The sequence below is a fragment of the Oncorhynchus masou genome, chromosome 18, assembly GCF_036934945.1.
Source record: "Oncorhynchus masou masou isolate Uvic2021 chromosome 18, UVic_Omas_1.1, whole genome shotgun sequence".
In the NCBI taxonomy this organism is placed as follows: domain Eukaryota; kingdom Metazoa; phylum Chordata; class Actinopteri; order Salmoniformes; family Salmonidae; genus Oncorhynchus; species Oncorhynchus masou.
Window position 1 is genome coordinate 30,644,276 of NC_088229.1, and position 23,557 is coordinate 30,667,832.

A 23,557-nucleotide genomic window follows, 5' to 3' on the forward strand; every position below is an offset into this window, starting at 1 on the left:
TATTTCATTTTCAATAAAAAAAAAATTTAATCATGTTTTCACTTTCTCATTATGGGGTATTGTGTGTCGATGGGTGAGGAAAAACAGATTTAATTGGTTTTGAATTCAGGCTATAACACAACAACGTGGAATAAGTCTAGGGGTATGAAAACTTTTTATGAAGGCACTGTACAGCAAACAATTCTATTTTTACCAGAGACATACAATTTCATTAGATAATGTGGATTAGAGAGAAGTCCTGCTCAATTCCTGTAACCCATTGAACATTGATACAACAATACAAAAGAATTGCATGCGTCTTGTTACAAATAACAATGTTCATTAGATATAATTCATGGGCCAGTTATAACTAGGGCCTTAGGTTTTTCCCTGGGTTTGTCAAACACTCCAGTTCAATGAAGCATGCCGGAGGTTGGTATCCTTTAATTGATTTGTTCCCTCTCTCCCCTGCAGCACATGGTGCACATGGTGCGGTGGCGGTGGCCAATCACGGGGGCCAGGTGGGGGGCCATGGACATGGTCTGGGCTCTGTGCTCCGGGACCTGGTGAAGCCTGGGGACGAGAACTTGCGGGAGATGAACAAGAAGCTGCAGAACATGTTGGAGGAACAGCTGACAAAGAACATGCATCTACAGAAGGTAGGCTGCTGTACACTACAGAAGGTAGGCTGCTGTACACTACAGAAGGTAGGCTGCTGTACACTACAGAAGGTAGGCTGCTGTACACTACAGAAGGTAGGCTGGGTTGGGGAAACCGTTGCTGTTGAGGGTGGTGGTGAATTAAATGGTTTGTGTTCCGTAAACACATTGGATGTGTTTTTTAAGTGGTTCAGAACCTGTGGACATCCCTGGGGCCTGTAGTTAAAGTGTGGGGATCCATACCAATGACTGGGTGATGTGCGTGTAGTCAGTGTGACTGTGCGTGAGTAGGTGGCATGCCTGCCTGTGTGCTGCTGTCATCCAGCTCTGAGACTAGCGCATCATGGGGGGGGGTATTCGTCACAGGCCAAGGCGTGGGCGCTCCTTAATGTTCAAATGGTTTTCTATGCAGAAATAGAAATGGGTCTCCTCCAAGCAAAGCATGGTGGTGCAGTCTCATGTGTTTGATGGGAGCACAGTGTGGTGTTTCTATCTTCATGCAGATTTTTACCTCAGAACACGAACCTATCAAATGTCTCCTGGCCTTTTGACGAACTGTGGTGAAGTAATGGGGGAGGGCTCTTTCCACTGTCCATACTGAGTGATAACTGACCCTGCTCTGTTTAGTGTTGCATCAGTAATACTGTGAGGTGTCTGTGTTTAATATTTTGTGTGTGTGTGTAAGCTGGTTAGCTACAGTGAGGGGTGTAGTGCTGTAGTCGGTCTTGGAGACAGTCTGGATCCTTGGCTGTGGTGTGTAGGAGTTCTGCGTGCCCATGGGGAGTTGTAGGTTACACAAACACCCGGCTTAAACTTCGGCTTGGAAGATACCCGAGAAATCTAGGATAGGACTTGCAGGCACTCTGGCTCTGCGTAAAAATAAAGCTAGCCTGAAATTCTGTTGTAGTCCTCTTCGATATCCATAATGAAGAAATATACACTATTTTATTTATAGACAGCCGAGCTGATGATCCTCTTTGACGTTGTCATCGTAAAATATAATAATTTATGCATGATACATTTTCTGAGAACTTCATGCATTGGTTTTATGCAGATAGGAGCTCAATTACAGTGCCCAAAAATATGCCAAGGGATAGACTGTATTCAAAATTACTCATCCAAGAATGAGACATGGAGAATTGTCATTCAGTCACAAAGCCTTTACATGGCAGCTGGAAGAAGCGGCTGCAGGCTCTGACATGAGCATCCCAACGCTGGTGGCAGTTGTACCATGCTTGTTAACAGCAGCATAACGGTTTGCTTTTATCCAAATTTAAATGAGAAAAATCTTGATCTGATTAAACAGATAAGAGGGTGCTCAAGGGGAGAGCAACCATGTGTAGCTGCCCCCATCCCTCTCCTCCTCCTCCGCTGCTAATGCCTTTCCACCCACCCCCTTCCCTCCCTCCTGCTACCAAGCAGCTCTTCAGGCATGGGCTCCTAATCATGCACTAGAACATGATGAAGCAGTGTCACAGCCCACCAGAGCAGAATGACAGGGCGCCATGGCTGAAGTGCAAGACGGTTGTGTTCGCTACTGGTGAAGCTGCAGATGGGCAGGCAGGCTCCTGGTTGCCCCCATCTTCTCTCTGGATTCCAGGGGCAGCGGCGGGCAGCGAGCCCATGAATATTTAATGCCTGTTGGGGCCGCCAGCCCAGAAACAAACAGGCCTGTTAATATTTCATGGCTCTTTCTTTAGTGAGCACACAGAGGATAGGAACGTTGGCTTTTTATGGGAGGAGATTGCAGCTGAACCCGAGTCCGTCTGTCTAATGGCTCCCCCGCACCCTCCACGCTATAATTGTCACTGTTACAGTTCTTTCCCAACACCTTGAATCAACTCTCTGAAGTTCAGTAGTCCATAGCTGAAGTACATCAGAATGGAAGAGGATGCATGATGAAAGAAATGTCTTGCAGTTAGATATGAAGCTGCCAGAAATTAGCAGAGGTTGTTGTTTGTACCCAGCTTTGTGGTGTTAAAATAGCAAATTATGTTTTTGTCTTTTTTTAGGATCTTGAAGTTCTGTCTCAGGAGATTGTCCGTTTAAGTAAAGACTCAAGTTATGGAGCTGGCTCAGCCATGGGCTAAAAGACTGGACCCAGTCCCGCCGACCAGCACTTCTCCTTCACTCTCTCATCACCTGTTTCTGTGGCTAATAAGAGAACACTACACATTCATCCATGCTGACTGACTGAACTTCTGGCCGGGAATGCAGAGAAATGGAGAGAGGGGAAGGGGGGGGTTAGTTATTTTGCAACTGCTTTACAACTGAATGTACTTATTGTAACATGTCTTGGTTCTTTCTGTAACTCTTGAGAAAAATAGCGTATTGTGGCCTGACTTCTATGACAGGCTGCTCTGTCTGCTCTGTCTGCTCTCCCCCCCCTCCCACACACACACACACTGGTGTGCTCTGGAGAATGCAACGCTGGCAGGAACCAGGATGCCAGGAAATCTCTAGGACAGTGCATTACTGGTTCACATCTTCAAGAGATTGTTTAATGTCGTGAATAACAAGAGACATTCTGCTTACTCATTCAGAGAGGCTTAAGCTGTTGTGTTTTGCCTGTACTCGTATTAATTTTGCTAAACTTCAAACTCTGCAACTCTTGTTTTTTTTTTTTTTGTATAAATCCTGTATATATGAATATGAAAAATCAACTGTAGTAATTTATCGGTCTCGGAGTTAGAAGTATTGCATATGAAGCAAAATTATTGTCAAAGATTTACATCCGGCATAGATTATAGATGCTGTGTCCAGTTGAATATGTCTGGGAAAATAGCAAGTATCCTAAAGCCAGTAGTACAGAAATTAGACAAAAACCTCAATAGATTGCATAGCCTATCGTCTGACTAGCATTGCGGACTGGACCAAACCACCGGTGTCTCGAATCACTGGGTTAGATCTCTGTGCTCTTTTAGTTTGCACCCAGCACCAGGGCTGTGACTGCAGCAGAGGATGAGGCCTTGGCTGCTTGAGCATCTGCTGTCAACCTGAATAGGCTGTCCAGGAACTGGCTAGATGCCTGCTTTGTGCCCCGCTTTCAAATGTCACTTTGGCTGCTTTCTCTATCCCCAATTACCCCCCCCCCCCTCCATGGTTAGATTTGTGGATGTAATTCCGGCTTAACTCCACTTTGATATGTTGTTGAGATATGAGACTAGAGATGCACTAAGAAACAGAGGATTCTCTTTGAGAGGATGAATTAGTTTGAGAACTAATCTCCCCCTGGCTAAGGTCTAACAGCAGTGTTGGTCGTCTGAGTGAAAGTCTTCCATTCCCTCTGGCCAAGCTCATCAGAATGGTCTCTGAGTTTCACATGGACTGGAAACTCCTCAAAAATAATTATCTGGTGTCGTTACCCGGCCATTACCGTTTTTATAAGGTCAACTGGTCCAGTGTACTGGAGTGACGGTCCAGATGAGGGTAGCTTGGATCATGTGAAGTTGGGCTCTTAGTTTGCCTTTGACTAATTTAGCAAATGTATTATTTTAAGTGATTTCTCAACGTGACTGATCAACAGTAGCTTGGCAGATGAAATGTGGGATCGTTTAAGTGGACGTGAACGTGTGTACTGGTGTTAGCCTTTCACACTTTGAGACAAGTTTCCCTTATTTGAGGATGTTTTTACTTCAGACCTCAGTGAAAACTTTAGGAACAAACAGATTGGTTCATTGGAAGCCCCCCCCCCCCAAGTCTTATCTCCTGTCTACATATCTGCCTGAAATTAAGAAGGATATAAATGCACATCACTAGTTAATGTCATTTAACATTACTTTTATCTTTAACATTTTTAAATTATCTTTTTTTTTATAGCAGTAATCTGTGTAGTGCTAAGTTTATACAGTAATGTACCATAGGCATGTTTGGCAGATGTGTTCCGGAACTTTCTTTGAACACCCAGACACCCATTGGAGACAAAATGGACTTTGATTCAGATGAGTATATTGGGTATAATAGGTGATACTGTAGATACGTACACTCTGCACTTTTTCCAATACATTTAAAGATTGTGTGCTTTATTTAAACAATCCTCTCCCCTTTTACTTAAATGTTTGAATTGCCAAACTCGGCTGCAGCAAAGTCCTCATAACTACTAACAGATATAATCATTCAGGGTTTTATTAAAAGGTCAAATATACAACCCAGCACTCGACTGCTTCCCCAGTGGACTATTCCTTTCCTTCAGATGTATGCATTTGTCAACTGTTTCTCCAGCTAAATGATATTCATGCAGTGTCAATAAAAATGGCTGTAAAATGTATTCCATGTCTAATCTCTTTGGTGATTTGTCATTTCGGAAAGTAAGAGCAACTTGTTTCCCTAACTTGTAGAGAATAGAAGGTGGATCTGAAGTTATATACTGACAACTGTAGAAACACGAGCGCAAATGTCCCCCTTACGTATAGCTCAACACCTCTGTTCGATCACCTGCTGAGTTCATATTGTGTGTAAACTAATATGCTGAAACAAGGACATGTGAGACAAACGACAATCACACAAACATTTTGTGGGATTGTGTTCTTTATAGTTGTTGATGACCGGTCGCTGCACCACTCCAAATGTTCTCTCTCCTATGCCTGCAGTTAAAAACAGCAACTATTATTTGCGTATTCTTTGAGCATTCGATAATTCTGTCCCTGTTGAGAGCAGTGATTCTCAACCTTTTTTTTGTTTTCTGTACCACCAAGTGCCTTTTGCTCTGTCCGGAGTACCCTACTTGTGCATTTTACCAGTAAGCCCTATGGTCTCCTGAGTCATCAAGTACCCCCTGTGGATTGGCCAAGTACCCCCAGGGGTACTAGCACCTCTGGTGGAGAAGCACTGCTTTAGGCTGTTTACACAGCCAATCTAAGAACCCAATTCAGACTGTCCATACTCATATCCCTTTCATTCCTAGTCAAAAAACCTGCCAACTTTAGCATGCCGACAGCATTTGACCATTCTTTACTTTGTACAGTGTGTTCAGAGAGTATTTAGACACACACCTTTTTCCACATTGTATTATGTTAGACTATTCTAAAATTGATTAAATAGTTTTTCCCCCTTCATCAATCTACACTCTACTCCATAATGACAAAGCAAAAACTTTTTTTTTTAAAAAAAAAAAAAACTCTTATGGTATAGGGACGCTTGCGTCCCACTTGGCCAAAAGCCAGGGAAAATGCAGCGTGACAAATTCAAATAAAATGATATAAAAATCAAACTTTCATTAAATCACACATGTAAGATACTAAATTAAAGCGTCACTCGTTGTGAATCCAGCCAACATGTCAGATTTTTAAAAGGCTTTTCGGCGAAAGCATAAGTTATTATCTGATGATAGCACAACAGTAAACAAAGAGGGTAGCATATTTCAACCCTGCAGGCGCTACACAAACCGCAGAAATAAAATATAAAACATGCCTTACCTTTGACGAGCTTCTTTTGTTGGCACTCCAATATGTCCCATAAACATCACAATTGGTCCTTTTGTTCGATTAATTCCGTCCATATATTTCCAAAATGTCCATTTTATTTGGCGCGTTTGATCCAGAAAAAAACAGCTTCCAAATTGCGCAACGTCACTACAAAATATTTCAAAAGTTGCCTGTAAACTTTGCCAAAACATTTCAAACTACTTTTGTAATACAACTTTAGGTATTTTTAAACGTTAATAATCGATCAAATTGAAGACGGGTCTCTCTGTGTTCAATACAAGAAGACAACAAACCAAGCTACTTTTCAAGTCTTGTGCAACTCTCAACAGTGTTAAGGAATTCCTAGATGGCCATACTTCTTCATTACACAAAGGAATAACCTCAACCAAATTCCAAAGACTGGTGACATCCAATGGAAGCGGTAGGAACTGAAAACAAGTTCCTAAGAAATATTGTTTCCCAATGAGTACTCAATGAACAGAGACCTAAAAAAAACACATCTGAAAGGTTAGTCCTCGGGGTTTTGCCTGCTACATAAGTTCTGTTATACTCACAGACATGATTCAAACAGTTTTAGAAACTTGTGTGTTTTCTATCCAAATCTACTAATAAATGCATATCTTATATTCTTGGCATGAGTAGCAGGAAGTTGAAATTGGGCACGCTATTTATCCAAAAGTGAAAATGCTGCCCCTATACCTTAAATGAATGTATGCAAATGTATATATAAAAATGAAAAATGACATTTGCATACGTATTCAGACCCTTTAACCAGTACTTTGTTGAAGCACCTTTGGCAGTGATTACAGTCTCAAGTCTTGGGTATGACACTACAAGCTTGGCACACCTGCATTTGGGGAGTTTCTCCCATTCTTATCTGCAGATTCCCTCAAGCTCTGTTAGGTTGGATGGGGTGCGTAGCTGCACAGCTATTTTCAGGTCTCTCCAGAGATGTTCAATTGGGTTCAAGTCCGGGCTCTGCCTAGGTCACTCAAGGACATTAAGAGACCTGTCCCGAAGCCAGTCCTGCGTTGGCTTAGGGTTGTGTCCTGTTGGAAGGTGAACCTTCACCCCAGTCTGAGGTCCTGAGCCCTCTGAAGCAGGTTTTCATTAAGGATCTCTCTGTACTTTGCTCTTTTAGTCTTTTCCTAGATACTTACTAGTCTCCCAGTCTCTGCCCCTGAAAAACACCACCACAGCATGATTCTACCAACCATGCTTCAATGTAGGGATGGTGCCAGATTTCCTCCAGACGTGACGCTTGGCATTCAGGCCAAAGAATTAAATCTTAGTTTCATCAGACCAGAGAATCTTGTTTCTCATGGTCTGAGTCTTATTGGTGCCTTTTGGCAAACTCCAAGTGGGCTATCATGTGCCTTTTACTGAGGAGTGACTTCTGTCTGGCCACTACCATAAGGCCTGATTTGGTGGAGTGCTGCAGAAGAACTCTGGAGCTCTGTCAGTGACCATCAAGTTCTTGGTCACCTCTCTGACCAAGGCTCTTCTCCCCCGATTGCTCACTTTGTCTGGGCGCCCAGCTCTAGGAAGAGTCTTGGTTGTTCCAAACTTCTGTCATTTACGAATGATGGAGGCCACTGTGTACTTGGGGACCTTCAATGCTGCAGACATTTTTTTTGTTTTTGTACCCTTCCCCAGATCTGTGCCTCGACACAATCCTGTGGACAATTGCAGACAATTCCAATTCCTTCAACTTCATGTCTTGGTTTTTGCTCTGACACGCATGGTCAACTGTTGTATCTTATATAGAGAGGCGTGTGTCTTCCTAAATCATATCCAATCCATTGAATTTACCACAGTTGGACACCAATCAAGTTGTAGAAACAGCTCAAGGATGATCCATGGAAACAGGATGCATGTGAGTCTCATAGCAAAGGGTCTGAATACTTATGTAAATAAGGTATTTATTTTTTAAATTTGTAATAAATTTGTATTGTGTGTAGATTGAGGAATTAAATTAGTGTAATCAATTTTAGAATGAGGCTGTAACAAAATGTGGAAAAAGTAAAGTGATCTGAATACTTTCCAAATGCACTGTAACTGAAAACGTATTGCCGGTAACAAAGCCTGTACTTTTATTTCCGCATACCGAGGTAGTTATGATTTCGGTATTATATTTTATATTTAAAAGTCCCGCCAACGCCTCAGTATAAATCATCGCCTTTCATATTACTGGCTTTGGCACGCATTAAATCATGAACGTTCGATTGTTGTCCGACATCAAACTTGTCCTTGTCAATTGCAAAGCTTTTAATGCATCTATATTTTAAATGTTCTGTATATAGTTCTTTCCTTCAGCTGTTCTTGTCTGTCGTCTCAAATGCTTTGTCATTTAGCCTGGTGGAACGGTGCATGCCATTTCATTTATTTATTTGACAGGTAAATATTAAAGGTCCTTTTTTAAATTTAATAAAAAACTATGTGATAATATGCATACGTTTCTAACTTGGCCTGCTAGCGATCTGTAGTTTCTCTCTTCGGCCAAAATAAATAGTGGGGAGTTTTGAAATGAGGGAGTGCAAATTATATTCCATTATATTCTTACTATGAAATACTGTATATGTGTGTTGCCTGATAAGGGCAGGGGAATGTCTGTTTTAATGAACTAAAGAACTATTTAAGTTGCATTTATTTAAGTTGATTCTACAGAAACCGAGCCTAAAACCTCGGAGTTCAAGCAATGCAGATGTAGAAGCATGGTGGCAAGGGAAAAACTCCCTAAAAAGGCTGGACCTAGGAAGAAACCTAGAGAGGAACCAGGGTTTGAGGGGTGGCTGGCCAGTCCTCTTCTGGGTGTACCGGGGGTAGATTAAAGTACATGGCCATATCATTCTTTAAGATGTTCATAGATGACCAGCAGGGTCATATAATAATCGGTGGTTATAGTGGGTGCAACATATCAACACCTCAGGAGTAAATGTCAGTTGGCTTTTCATAGCCGAGAGCGACTGCAGCACGACAAGGTAGCATGTACAGTGAAAAGGTCAGGGTTCCATAGCCGCAGGCAGATCAGCAGAAACTAGATCCTCAGCACGAACAAGTGGACAGGCAATGGGGACAGCCAGGAGTCATCAGTCCAGGTAGTCCTCATGCATTATCCTAGGGCTCAGGTCCTCCTGGAGGGAAATGGGAGAATTAGAGGGAGCTTGCCTAAGATCTCACAGGACACCAGATAAGACAGGAGAATTAAACCAGACATGACAGACTGACCCTGGCACAAAGACTATTGCAGCATAGATACTGGAGACAAAGATGGGGTTGTGGGTCACTGTGGCCCTGTCCAAAGTTACCCTCGGACAGGGCCGATAAGGCAGGATATAACCCCACCCACTTTGCAAAAGCACATCTCCCCCACACCACCAAAGGGATATCAACAGACCACTAGCGTACTACCCGGAGACAAGGATGAGCATAGCCCACGAAGATCTCCCCCAACGCACAAGCCCAAGTACAGGAAGGAAGATCACGTCAGTGACTCGACCTACTCAGGTTGAGTATAGCGGAAAAAGCCTGGCACGACGTGATGCACACCTAGGGACGGCATGGGAGAGTGTGAGCAAGCCAGTTACTCAGCCCCCGTAATAGGGTCTGAGGCAGAGAATCCCAGTGGAGAGAGGGGAGCCGGCAAGGCAGAGACAGGAAGGGTGGTTCGTCACTCCAGTGCCTTGCCTTTCACCTTCACACCCCTGGGCCAGACTACACTTAATTGTAGGACCTACTGAAGAGATGAGTCTTCAGTAATGACTTAAAGGTTGAGACTGAGACTGTCTCTCTCACAAAGCTTGGCAGACCATTCCATAGAAATGCAGCTCTATAGGAGAAAGCCCTGCCTCCAGCTGTTTTAGGAACAATGAGGCCTGCGTCTTATGACTGTAGCGTAGTGTACTGCAGGACCAAAATGGTGAGATGGGTAGGAGCAACTCCATGTAATGCTTTGTAGGTTAGCAGTAAAACCTTGACATCAGCTTTAGCCTTAACAGGAAGCCAGCACTGGAGTAACATGATCAAATCTTTTGGTTCTAGTCAAGATTCTAGCAGCCGTATTTAGCATGGGTAGCCGGATAGTAGAGCATTGCTGTAGTCTAATCTTGAAGTGACAAAAACATGGATTAGCTTTTCAAACATTTTCAGATTTTTTTCAATGTTACGAAGATGGAAAAAGGCTGCTCTTAATCTTTTTGATCTGTTTGTCAAGAGATCAGGATCCAGAGTAACACAGAGGTTCTTCACAGATTATTTCAGACAACTGTACAACTATCAAGATTCATTGTCAGATCTGACAGCAGATCTCTTTTTTTTGTTTCTTGGGACCTAGAGGATGATCATTGTAAACAGGATGCACCTGAGCTCAATTTCGATTCTCATCGCAAATAGTCTGAATGCTGAGGTAAATAAGGTATTTATGTTTATTTGTTATAAATGTGCAAACATTTGTATTGTGTGTAGATTGATGGATTTTGTTTTATTTTTAGAATAAGGCTGTAATGTAACAATGTGGAAAAAGGGGTCTGAATACTTTCCGAATGCACTGTATACGGTTAAGAATGAAGTATTCAGAACCTTTGCAACCAGACTCTAAGTTGAGCTCCGGTGCATCCTGTTTCCATTGATCATCCTTGATGTTTCTACAACTTGGAGTCCACCTGTGGTAAATTCAATTGATTGGACATGTTTTGTAAAATCACACACCTGTCTATATATGCTCCCATAGTTGACAGTGCATGTCAGAACAAAAACCAAGCCATGAGGTTGAAGGAATTGTCTGTAGAGCTCCGTAACAGGATTGTGTTGAGGCACAGATCTGGAGAAGGGTACCAAAAAATGTCTGCAGCATTGAAGGTCCCCAAGAACACAGTGGCCTCCATTCTTAAATGGAAGAAGTTTTGAACCACCAAGACTCTTCCTAGACCTGGGCGCCCAGCCAAACTGAGCAATCGGGGGAGAAGGGCCTTGGTCAGGGAGGTGACCAAGAACTCGATGGTCACTCTGACAGAGCTCCAGGTGTTTCTCTTTGGAGATGTGGAGATGGGAGAACATAACATAAGGACAACCCTCTCTGCAGCACTCCACCAAATAAGGCCTTATGGTAAAGTGGCCAGACGGAAGCCACTCTTCAGTAAAAGGCACGTGACAGCCCGCTTGGAGTTTGCCAAAAGGCACCAAAAGACTCTCCGACCATGAGAAACAAGATTCTCTGGTCTGATGAAACCAAGATTGAACTCTTTGGTCTGAATGCAAAGTGTCACGTCTGGAGGAAACCTGGCATCATCCCTACGGTGAAGCATGAAGGTGGCAGCATCATGCTGTGGGGATGTTTTTCAGCTGCAGTGACTGGGAGACTAGTCAGGGGTTGAGGGAAAGATGAACAGAGCAAAGCACAGAGAGATCCTTGAAGATGAGCTCTTCAGACTGGGGTGGAGGTTCACCTTCCAACAGGACAACGAACCTAAGCACACAGCCAAGACAATGCAGTGGCTTCGGGACAAGTCTCTGTCCTTGAGTGGCCCAGCAAGAGCCCAGATTTAAATCCGAATGAACACCTCTGGAGAGATCTGAAAATAGTTGTGCAGCGACACTCCCGATCCAACCTGACAGAGCTTGAGAGGATCTGCAGAGAATGGGAGAAACTCTCCAAATACATGTGTGCCAAGCTTGTAGCGTCATACCCAAGAAGAATCAAGGCTGTAATAACTGCCAAAGGGGCTTCAACAACGTACTGAGTATAGGGTCTGAATACTTATAAAAATGTTATTTCAGTTTTTATTTGTAATAAATTAGCAAAAAATTGGTCTGTAGACAGCTGTCACGGTGACATAAAAATTCTATGGTCGTCCGACATCAAACTGTCATTATGAAAAAGTATAAACACAAAACGACAGCCTCTGCCTGACATCAGCCCAGTGTTCCAAATAACATACTTGCTCGATTTTAAAACCAATAAATCCATACGTTTAAAAACACGTTTTGTTAATGTCAACCTAGCAAGACAGGCAACTAAAACTTTCGAAACAAAGTTTTGGTTTGTTGCTAGATTATAGCTGACAATTTCTTAGCTTTAGCTACTTTTATTCATTATTACAGGAAAATATACCCACCACAGCAATAACAATTATTTACAAGGTAAAATAGCTGATGGTTGTGAAATAAAAGTAGGTAATTCTATAAGATAATTTTAGAACTCCTGCACTATCTAGTCACAGATGTATTTGGCCTTGTTGCTGTAGCCGCCCAGTAACCACAACAGACATTGCAACAGTCGCAGAGACATTTAACTTTTTTCATGTCTTTGTAACAAGAAAACTTTCAGTCTCAGCGAGGGCCACACAGACACTCCACCAGAGTATAAATTAAATGTAGTTTTGACCAGCGAAACTTGTCATATTCTGATAGAGTACCACAGTATGAGTCATAATACCCATACAACCTAGTGATCAACAGGGAAATGGTTCCAATCATTTTCCCACCATTAATTTTTCCCATGGGGGATTTTAGAAACACATAAAATAAGGACTGTGTTTCGTGTAGGCTTACCCTGTTGTGACATTTTGATAACTGTTTAAATCTCTAGGACAAGGTGATTTTTATCAATATACACTACTGGTCAAAAGTTTTAGAACACCTACTCATTCAAGGGTTTTTCTTTGTTTACTATTTTCTACATTGTATAATATTATTAAAGACATCAAAACTATGAAATAATACATCCTGTAGTAACCAAAAAAGTGTTAAACAGATAAAAAAATAAAAAAAAGTTATTCATCAAATAACCACCCTTTGCCTTGATGACAACTTTGCACACTCTTGGCATTCTCTCAATCAGCTTCATGAGGTAGTTACCTGGAATGCATTTCAATTAACAGGTGTGCCTTCTTAAAAGTTAATTTGTGGAATTTCTTTCCTTCTTGATGCTTTTGAGCCAATCAGTTGTGTTGTGACAAGGTAGGGGTTGTATACAGAAGACAGCCCTATTTGGCAAATGACTAAGTCCATGTTATGACAAGAACAGCTCAAATAAGCAAACAGAAATGGCAGTCCATCATTACTGTAAGACATGAAGGTCGGTCAATTGAGAAAATTAAGAATTTTGAACGTTTCTTCAAGCACAGTCGCAAAAACAATCAAGCGATATGAAATTGGCTCTCATGAGGACCACCACAGAAATGGAAAACCCAGAGTTACCTCTGATGCCAAGGATAAGTTCATTAGAATCAAATCAAAGTTTATTTGTCACGTGCGCTGAATACAATAGTTACAGTTAGATGCTTGCTTTAACAGATTCTAACCAATAGTGCAAAAAAGGTATAAGGTGAATAATAGGTAAGTAAAGAAATAAAACAACAGTAAAAAGACAAGCTATATACAGTAGTGAGGCTATAAAAGTAGCGATGCTACATACAGACACCGGTTAATCAGGCTGATTGAGGTAGTATGTACATGTAGATATGGTTAAAGTGACAATGCATATATGATGAACAGAGAGTAGCAGTTGCGTAAAAGAGGGGGTGGTGGGTGGCAGGACACAATGCAAATAGTCCGGGTAGCCATTTGATTACCTGTTCAGGAGTCTTATGGCTTGGGTGTAAAAACTGTTGAGAAGCCTTTTTATCCTAGACTTGGCACTCCGGTACCGCTTGCCATGCGTTAGTAGAGAGACCAGTCTATGACTGGGGTGGCTGGGGTCTTGTACAATTATTAGGGCCTTCCTCTGACACCGCCTGGTGTAGAGGTCCTGGATGGCAGCTGGCTTAGCCCCAGTGATGTACTAGGCCGTATGCACTACCCTCTAGTACCTTGCGGTCAGAGGCCGAGCAATTGACGTACCAGGCAGTGATGCAACCAGTCAGGATGCTCTCGATGTTGCAGCTGTAGAACCTTTTGATAATCTGAGCACCCATGCCAAGTCTTTTTAGTTTCCTGAGGGGGAATAGGCTTTATTGTGCCCTCTTCACGACTGTCTTGCTGTGTTTGGACCATTCTAGTTTGTTGTTGATGTGGACACCAAGGAACTTGAAGCTCTCAACCTGCTCCACTACAGCCCTGTTGAAGAGAATGGGGGCGTGCCCGGTGCTCCTTTTCCTGTAGTCCACAATCATCTCCTTAGTCTTGGTTATGTTGAGGGATAGGTTGTTATTCTGTCACTACCGGGCCAGGTCTCTGACCTCCTCCCTATAGTCTGTCTCGTCGGTGCTCAGGCCTACCACTGTTGTGTAGTCTGCAAACTTAATGCTGGTGCTGGAGTCATGCCTGGCCATGCAGTCGTGGGTGAACAGGGAGTACAGGAAAGTACTGAGCACGCACCCCTGGGGAGCTTGGGTGTTGAGGATCACCGTGGCAGATGTGTTGCTACCTACCCTCACCACCTGGGGGCAGCCCGTCAGGAATTCCAGGATCCAGTTGCAGAGGGAGGTGTTTGGTCCCAGGGTCCTTAGCTTAGTGATGAGCTTTGAGGGCACTATGTTGTTGAACGCTGAGCTGTTGTCAATGAATAGCATTCTCACATAAGTGTTCCTTTTGTCCAGGCGGGAAAGGGCAGTGTGGAGTTCAATAGAGATTGTATCATCTGTGGATCTGTGTGGGCGGTATGCAAATTGGAGTGGGTCTAGGGTTTCTGGGATAATGGTGTTGATGTGAGCCATTACCAACCTTTAGAGGCTAACTTTTGGCAAAGGTACTCATGGGTGCATCAAGCAATTTAAGCCACTCCTGTGGGTCTGAGGTTGAGATCAATCTTATGGTGTGCACATTGGACACAGGACGAGACCCAGAATAAAGTTAGCAGCACTAAAGTAGGACAGGCCATTAAAGATTAACATATAGAGGTGAATAGAGTGCATTATTCATAAAGAATAAAAAAACATGGGTAGTTGTACCAATCTCATAAAAATAGTGTCATTGCATACCCAGGTGACATGATGGATGTTGTACTTGTAAGAGAGCTGTTTGGACTTAAAAAGGGTTCAAGCACTGCACCAAACATCTGCTAATCCAAAATGGCACCAGGAACTGCATGCGATTTGTGTTCTTCACTGACCTCTAAACAAATCCATAGACCATGGATAAATCATAGAACCGCTTAAAGCTAAAGTAGACATCTGGCCTGTGAACACACATGTAGCCCTCCATCCCTTCAATCATTCAGTCGTTAAGCCTTATGAGTTAGAAGAAATTGTGTGTCTGTGTTAGCAGTGTGCCTGATTTGTTAAGCAGGTGCACTGGATTTAGTGATGATTGACAGATGGGCTTGTGGGGAAACTCAACCTTTTCCCACCTTGCAAGTTGGGATTACGAACTGAGCGACAACTTAATGGGAAGTGAGACTGAGGAGAATTAACACATTGAAAGTTGATGTGTTGTGTTGCTGCTTGTAGGAACTACATGTATTTCTTTTTAGGACGTGTAATATAGCCTAGGTGTACATTCGTTCTAAAATTGTTTTATTGATGTCATATCCTCTGAAGTGCATATGTTTTGTTACGCTAATTGCTTTTCTTGTATTTCCTTTCCCATTGGGAAATGAAGTATCGAAAGGTGAAGACAAGTTTTATTGAGTTAATTTAGAACAAGATATCGACAAATTTGGTGGTTAAGGTTAATTGTTGTGTCATGGTACCAACCTTTACAATCTGTTTTTAATTAAACACAATTCACTGAGGTGTCTCGCTCGTCTCTCATAATTGGAATGATGTGGCCATACAGTGGTGGTTCAACAGTAGAATTAAGTTGTCCTCCTGAGTTTTGAATTATTCAGTTAATACCTTTATGTTTACCTCAGGGGTGCTTCTGAACCAGTCTCTGAGACGTGTTCTCTATTCACCCAATAGTGAATAATTCCATGAACTGGTAATGAGTAGATCGCTTTAGAGTGATTCCATAATATACTCTACGGGCATATCAAAGTTCCAGATCTCTGCTAGTTTTAAAGTTATGGCCCATTTTATACAGATACTTTGGCACCTTAGTGTTCCTTTTACACATCATTCAAATCACCAGCAAAGGGTGACCATTTTGAATCCATTTTAATATAATTCTGTTTGTAATGCTTACAAATTGGATCATAACTCTAAAAGTAGCAGAGATCCTGCTCGGTCAACAATATAGACAATGTGCCACTTTTTTCCCCCAATATTCTTGTTTAAATGACTATAATAAATGTTTTTTGGAAATCAAAATACCACTCATATTAGAGACCAAGTTGTAAAGCTTCATATGACACCAATTTTAGCTTTGTAGCACCTACAGATGAAGCACAGTTAAAGGAGGCCTGGGTAAGACCAAAATGTAATAAATATGCCAAAAGTGATTAATTATTTCTCACTTATGCTTTTAGATACGTCAAATATGTCAACAATCCTTCCACCAAAGGACCATTCTGTCAAATACATTTCGTGAAAATTCCCAATGGTCTTTTTTTTGTCCTGGTTTTGTATGGCCCAACTGTTTTTGAATTTGATACCTACTGTATTTTTTTTATTACACCCAGTGGATCGAACGGTGTGTTTAAGATATAAAGTAGGGCCAGCTAACACACGCCTCGTACATTGTTGTTTTGTGTGATAGTACACTATTTGTAAGTTATTCACTTCTCCTCCCTCACTGCCTCTCAAGAGTCTGTCTTGTCTCCCTCTTGAAAAGAGATGTAATATAAAACAAGATGGCAAAAAAAGGAGATCAGAAAAAATGAATTGGACAGACTGTCCTCCTGTCATCTAAGCAACACATTTAACTGGCAAATGAGAGAGTGCTGTAGTTGCCAATTGTAAATGAGCAGTCATGTTGTGAACAGCCTCTCAGCAGAAACAGCTGACCCTACCCTCCAGCCCACAACCCATAAAAAATTAAAGCAGGTTATTCCAGCTAATCAACAAAATCTGAGAAATTGCAAGCATTAAGACATGCCAGACACGCTTAAGTATCGCAACACATGTTGCTACTTAAACTAAATCAATCACTATCACCTCTGTGATGGTAACATTGAATAAACCATCATATGCATGGTACATAACTAAGCTTTCCACTGGTACTGTATATACAGTGCCTTCTGACATTTTTCAGACCCCTTCACTTTTTCCACATTTTGTTACGTTACAGCCTTATTCTAAAATGGATTAAATAATTTTTTCCCCCTCATCAATGTACACACAATACCCAATAGTGACAAAGCAAAAGCAGGTTTTTAGAAATTCTTGCAAATTTATAAAAATTTAAATACGGAAATATCACATTTATATAAGTATTCAGACCCTTTACTCAGTACTTTGTTGAAGCATCTTAGCAGCGATTACAGCCTTGAGTCTTCTTGCATATGATGCTACACACACCTGTATTTGGGGGAGTTCTCCCATTCTTCTTTTCAGATCCCCTCAAGCTATGTCAGGTTGGATGGGGAACGTTGCTGCACAACTATTTTCAGGTCTGTCCAGAGATGTTTGATCAGGTTCAAGTCCGGGCTCTGGCTGGGCCACTGAAAGGACATTCAGAGACTTGTCCCAAAGCCACACCTGCATTGTCTTGGCTGTGTGCTTATGGTTGTTGTCCTGTTGGAAGGTGAACCTTCGCCCCAGTCTGAGGTCCTGAGCTCTCTGGAGCAGGTTTTCATCAAGGTTCTCTCTGTACTTTGCTCTGTTCATCTTTCCTTAGATCTTGACTAGTCTTCCAGTCCCTGCAGCTGAAAAACATGCCCACAGCATGATGCTGCCAACACCATGTTTCGTCATAGGGATGGTGCCAGGTTTCCTACAGACGTGAAGCTTGGCATTCAGGCCAAATAATTGAAATTTCATTTCATCAGACCAGATAATTTTGTTTCTCATGGACTGGGAGTCTTTAGGTTCCCTTTGGCAAACTCCTAGTGGGCTGGCATGTGTCTTTTACTGAGGAGTGGCTTCCATCTTGCCACTTTACCATTGGTGAATTGCTGCAGAAATGGTTGTCCTTCTGGAAGCTTCTCCCATCTCCACAGAGAAACTGTGGAGCTCTGTCAGAGCGTCCATTGGGTTCTTGGTCACCTCCCTGACCAAGGCCCGTCTCACCCGATTGCTCAGTTTGCCCGGGTGGCCAGCTCTAGGAAGAGTCTTGGTGGTTCCAAACTTCTTCCATTTAAGAATGATTGAGGCCACTGTGTTCTTAGGGACCTTCAATGCTGCAGACATTTTTTGGTACTCTTTTCCAGATCTGTGCCTCGACACAATCCTGTCTCGGAGCTTTACGGACAATTCCTTCATCCTCATGGCTTGGTTTTTGCTCTGACATGCACTGTGAACTGTGGGGCATTGTATAGACAGATGTGTGCATTTTTTTACATTATCTCCAATGAATTGAATTTACCACAGTTGGACTCAAATTAAGTTGTAGAAACATCTCAAGGATGATCAATGGAAAGAGGATGCACCTGAGCTCGATTACAATTCTCATAGCAAAGGGTCTGAATACTTATGTAAATTATTTATGTTTTTATTTTTAGTAAATTTGCAAAAATGTCTAAACCTGTTTTCACTTTTTCATTATGGGGTATTGTGTGTAGATTGAGGATGTTTTTATTTAATTTTAGAATAAGGTCTGAATACTTCCCAAAGTCACTGTATTTAATATATACAGTGGGGCAAAAAAGTGTTTAGTCAGCCACCAATTGTGCAAGTTCTCCCACTTAAAAAGATGAGAGGCCTGTAATTTTCAAGAATGGCATTAAGTATTACAAGCACTGGAGATATCAAAAAAATTAGAATTGGTAAGGGATATTATTGTGGGAAGGACAGGATGGGTATGAATATGGTGGGAGCATGTGGTTCTGAGCAAATGTCATTAATGTTTGTTGAAATGTATGTACACTACCGTTCAAAAGTTTGGGGTCACTTAGAAATGTCCTTGTTTTTAGAAAGTAAAGCAAATTTTTTGTCCATTAAAATAACATCAAATTGATCAGAAATACAGTGTAGACATTGTTAATGTTGAAAATCACTATTGTAGCTGGAAATAGCGGATTTTTAATGGAATATCTACATAGGCGTACAGAGGCCCATTTTATTTATTTTACCTTTATTTAACCAGGCAAGTCAGTTAAGAACAAATTCTTATTTTCAATGACGGCCTAGGAACAGTGGGTTAACTGCCTGTCCAGGGGAAGAACGACAGATTTGTACCTTGTCAGCTCGGGGGTTTGAACTTGCAACCTTCCGGTTACTAGTCCAACGCTTTAACCACGAGGCTACCCTGCCGCCCCATTATCAGCAACCATCACTCCTGTGTTCCAATGGCACGTTGTGTAATCCAAGTTAATCCATCATTTTTTTAAATTGATAATTAGAAAACTCTTTTGCAATTATGTTAGCACAGCTGAAAATGGTTGTTCTGATTAAAGAAGCAATAAAACTGGCCTTCTTTAGACTAGTTGAGTATCTGGAGCATCAGCATTTGTGGGTTCGATTACAGGCTCAAAATGGCCAGAAACAAAGAACTTTCTTCTGAAACTCATCAGTCTATTCTTGTTCTGAGAAATGAAGGCTATTCCGTGTGAGAAATTGCCAAGAAACTGAAGATACAGAGCTGTGTACTACTCCCTTCACAGAACAGCGCAAACTGGCTCTAACCAGGATAGAAAGAGGAGTGGAAGGCCGCGGTGCACAACTGAGCAAGAGGACAAGTACATTTGAGTGCCTAGTTTGAAAAACAGACACCTCACAAGTCCTCAACTGGCAGCTTCATTCAATTGTACCCGCAAAACACCAGTTTCAACGTCAACAGTGAAGAGGCGACTCCGGGATGCTGGCCTTCTAGGCGGAGTTACTCTGTCCAGTGTCTGTGTTCTTTTGCCCATCCTAATCTTTTATTATTATTCGCCAGTCTGAGATATGGCTTTTTCTTTGCAACTCTGCCTAGAAGTCCAGCATAACGTTTGAACTTTTTGAAGTGTAGTGTATGTCTGAGTTGGTCTTTTTTCTTTATGTTGAAGGTTGGGCATTAAGTCCCAGATTAGTGGATGTATGTTTGTGGAATGTTATCTATTGTCTTAGTATATGTGAATGTCTGTTCTGTCTAAAAGAACAGGCGATGTCTGAGGGATTTTTGCGTAATGTGCCTTTTAATTACAAACACCATTAACTTTTTTCAAAGTTCTGGTGGTTTCTTCAGATGCAGACATTCTTTTTTAGTCAGATGGGTATAGAAAGATCCATCTTGCCGGATTCTCTATCCCTGTGATCTTGTCATCGTGGGCAAAAATGTAGTCAATGTATAACTCCACCTTTCAAAAATCTTAAGGGATAAGATTCATCATTATTGTCGTTGAAGTTGACATTACCTTTCAGACTTATTTCTGAGTCAATCATTTTACACCGTTTGTCCTTTTTACATCCACTGTATTGGAAACCAAGATGCTGTGGTACACAGACTTGGTAATGTGTGTTTGTTGGAGGTTTTGTAGGTCTTATAATTGGTGATGGCGAAGGTCTCATAGATAGTTGTCCACTGCCACTCTGGCTTTGTCTCCTCCACACTGCTTCAGTCGAGCCTCGTGGATTAGTATCTGGGAGTGGAAGGCAGCCCCGTTGACCCAGTGCTTGAGGGAGCGGGAGGTCATCTGATTGATCGTCTCGTAGCATGGTATTCTTTAGCCTGGTCAGCTGGGTGCTGAGCTGAGCCTCCAGGCAATTGGTGTCCGGCAGCTGGAGTAGTTTGTTCTCTAGATGCATCTGCATGCGCTTCAGATACTCGTCCATCAGGTCCCTTGCCTTTGAGGCCTTCTCCTCTGCAAACACTCGGCGCAGCATATCACCCATGTCCACTGGGGCTTCTTTGGCAGAGTGGAGGACCAGCTCCAACATTATGGAGATGACCAGATGATCAGCCCCCCCATAGCAGAGCCAATGTTCTTAACATAGGCTGGGTGCCCGAATACTCCAGCAGACTGTAGGAGTTGCTCTGCTGTGGAGTCCAGCCCGGTGTACAGCAAGAAGAAGCTATCGATGCCCATCAAGCCAGGCCTCATTGAAGAGTTTAGACATCACCACAGCCTCTTCTGCCCCTGGAAGAACAATTTGCTGTCCTATACTCTGAGAACCACTTCATTGAGTGTTTGTCTTCTCAGATCTCAGAATGTGTCATCTAAAATCCCTTTCTGAGCGCGTGTGTGTTACTTCTCCAATGAAATGTTCCTCCAGAAGAGTAAACTTTAAAGGACAAAGGTCCTTATGGGGTGAGACGCGAGAGTAGTCAATGGGGATTCAGAAGGCCACAAACGCATATATACATTTAGTTTATTTTCAAATTAAAGCCCATCCTTTTCTCATTTTATCTATATTTCTTTATGTTAAGTCGCAGAGAGCGTTGACATGCTGCACCAGGAAATAAACCCCAGTCTGCAATAGGGACAACGTTGTGGGCTGAAATTGGCGGCAGCCGGTGTATTAGCGTCTCGCCTCCTTTCAGGGTTATCCAGAAATGATATAGGACAAATATTAAATTGTGACTGGACAGTGGGGTTAATAAAAAGCATGAGCTGGCACACACCCAGAGAAAATGATTTAGTGTAGAGGTGCTGACGAACGATGAATAAACTGTAAGCTAAAAAAACAGTGGTACAGTGTATAACCTCCCAGTCATTTTTTGGGTAAAAGAAACACCAACGTTTCTGCATTACTATGCCTTCAGGGTAATGTCATGAATGCTTGAACCAGGTTATGTCGACTAACAGTGCAATTAGTGCAACCAAGGATAATTGTGGGGTTAATTGACGGTGGGGTTAAAAAAAAATAAAAAATCAATATGACAACACAAGTGAAAGTGAGGACAGGTGACAGAAGACAGAACGAAGTGATTGTGCTACCTTGAGCGGGACATCGTTGTCTTGAAGCTGCCATGGCCGTTTATCCTCTGACAGGACGGGAGTAAGGTGATGTCTTTCTCTCCCTGGCTCTGTATGTATTGGTATATGTCATGAGGAATCCACTTTGCTGTGTAACCTAAAATTCTTAGCGAACGTATAGTGTATTGCAGTCGAGCTCTGCATTGGTGGTGGCTACCACTCACTGCTTAATATGTCATGTTTGTCAGATTATGTTATGCAAGTTGTAGCAAGGAGGCAGTCATTGGTATATTGATTACTTCCATACTGAATATGTATTGCTGTAGTTTGTGTGTCTGGACCAAATGGACCAAATCAAGCAGCTATGAAATGGATGTCCATCTCTTGGGGATCATGAATGTGAGGAAGGAGTTCCTAAAAGACATGGACTTACATTAAACCTTAGTTTTAGGAAACATAGTTGACTGAATCATAACCTTGACATTGAGATGATGCCTGACGTTACCCAGGAAAACCCCTTTTTGGACGGGAGGACTAGAGCCGTGATGCCATGGCTCTCTTTACACCTACAGTTGAAGTCGGGAGTTTACATACATCTAGGTTGGAGTCATTAAAACTAGTTTTTCAACCATTTCACAAATTTCTTGTTAACAAACTATAGTTTTGGCAAGTCGGTTAGGACATCTACTTTGTGGATGACACAAGTATTTTTTTTCCAACAATTGTTTACAGACGGATTATTTCAGTTATAACTCACTGTATCACAATTCCAGTGGGTCAGAAGTTTACATACACAATGTTGACTGTGCCTTTAAACAGCTTGGAAAATTCCAGAAAATGATGTCATGGCTTTAGAAGCTTCTGACAGGCTATATGACATCATTTGAGTCACTTGGAGGTGTACCTGTGGATGTATTTCAAGGCCTACCTTCAAACTCAGTGCCTCTATGCTTGACATCATGGGAAAATCAAAATAAATCATCCAAGACGTCAGATTCTGGTTCATCATTGGGAGCAATTTCCAAACACCTGAGGGTACCACGTTCATCTGTACAAACAATAGTACGCAACTATAAACACCATGGGACCACGCAGCCGTCATCCTGCTCAGGAAGGAGATGCGTTCTGTCTCCTAGAGGTGAAAGTACTTTGGTGAGAAAAGTGCAAATCAATCCCGGAACAACAGCAAAGGACCTTGTGAAGATGCTGGAGGAAATGGGTACAAACGTATCTATAGCCACAGTAAAAACGAGTCCTATATCGACATAACCTGAAAGGCCGCTCGGCAAGGAAGAAGCCACTGCTCCAAAACCGCCATATAAAAGCCAGGTTACAGTTTGCAACTGCACATGGGGATAAAGATCGTACTTTTTGGAGAAATGTAATTTGGTCTGATGAAACAAAAATATAATTTTTGGCCATAATGACTATCGTTATGTTTTGAGGAAAAAGGGGGAGGCTTGCAAGCCGAAGAACACCATCCCAACCATGAAGCACAGGGGTGGCAGCATCATGTCGTGCTTTGCTGCAGGAGTGACTGGTGCGCGTCACAAAATAGATGGCATCGTGAGGTGGGGAAATGATGTGGATATATTGAAGCTGTTAGGGTTCGTTCCTTTCGTGCTTGTCAATCATCATTAGCTCATTAGTGAAATTAGTATAATGACACTATTTAATTAAAT

General features: G+C 42.1%; 1 protein-coding gene across 4 annotated transcripts in view; it reads left to right on the forward strand.

Annotated features, from left to right (window-relative positions):
* LOC135504388 (GRIP1-associated protein 1-like) overlaps nucleotides 1-4,905 on the forward strand; it is a 41,381-nt gene extending 36,476 nt beyond the window's left edge. For all 4 annotated transcript variants that reach the window (XM_064922943.1, XM_064922942.1, XM_064922944.1 and 1 more), the window contains 2 exons: nucleotides 454-638; nucleotides 2,651-4,905. In XM_064922943.1, coding sequence (XP_064779015.1) covers nucleotides 454-638; nucleotides 2,651-2,728 — 263 coding nt within the window. In that variant the 3' untranslated portion in view covers nucleotides 2,729-4,905. The remainder of the gene's footprint in view (nucleotides 1-453; nucleotides 639-2,650) is intronic.
* Nucleotides 4,906-23,557: the final 18,652 nt, after the last annotated feature.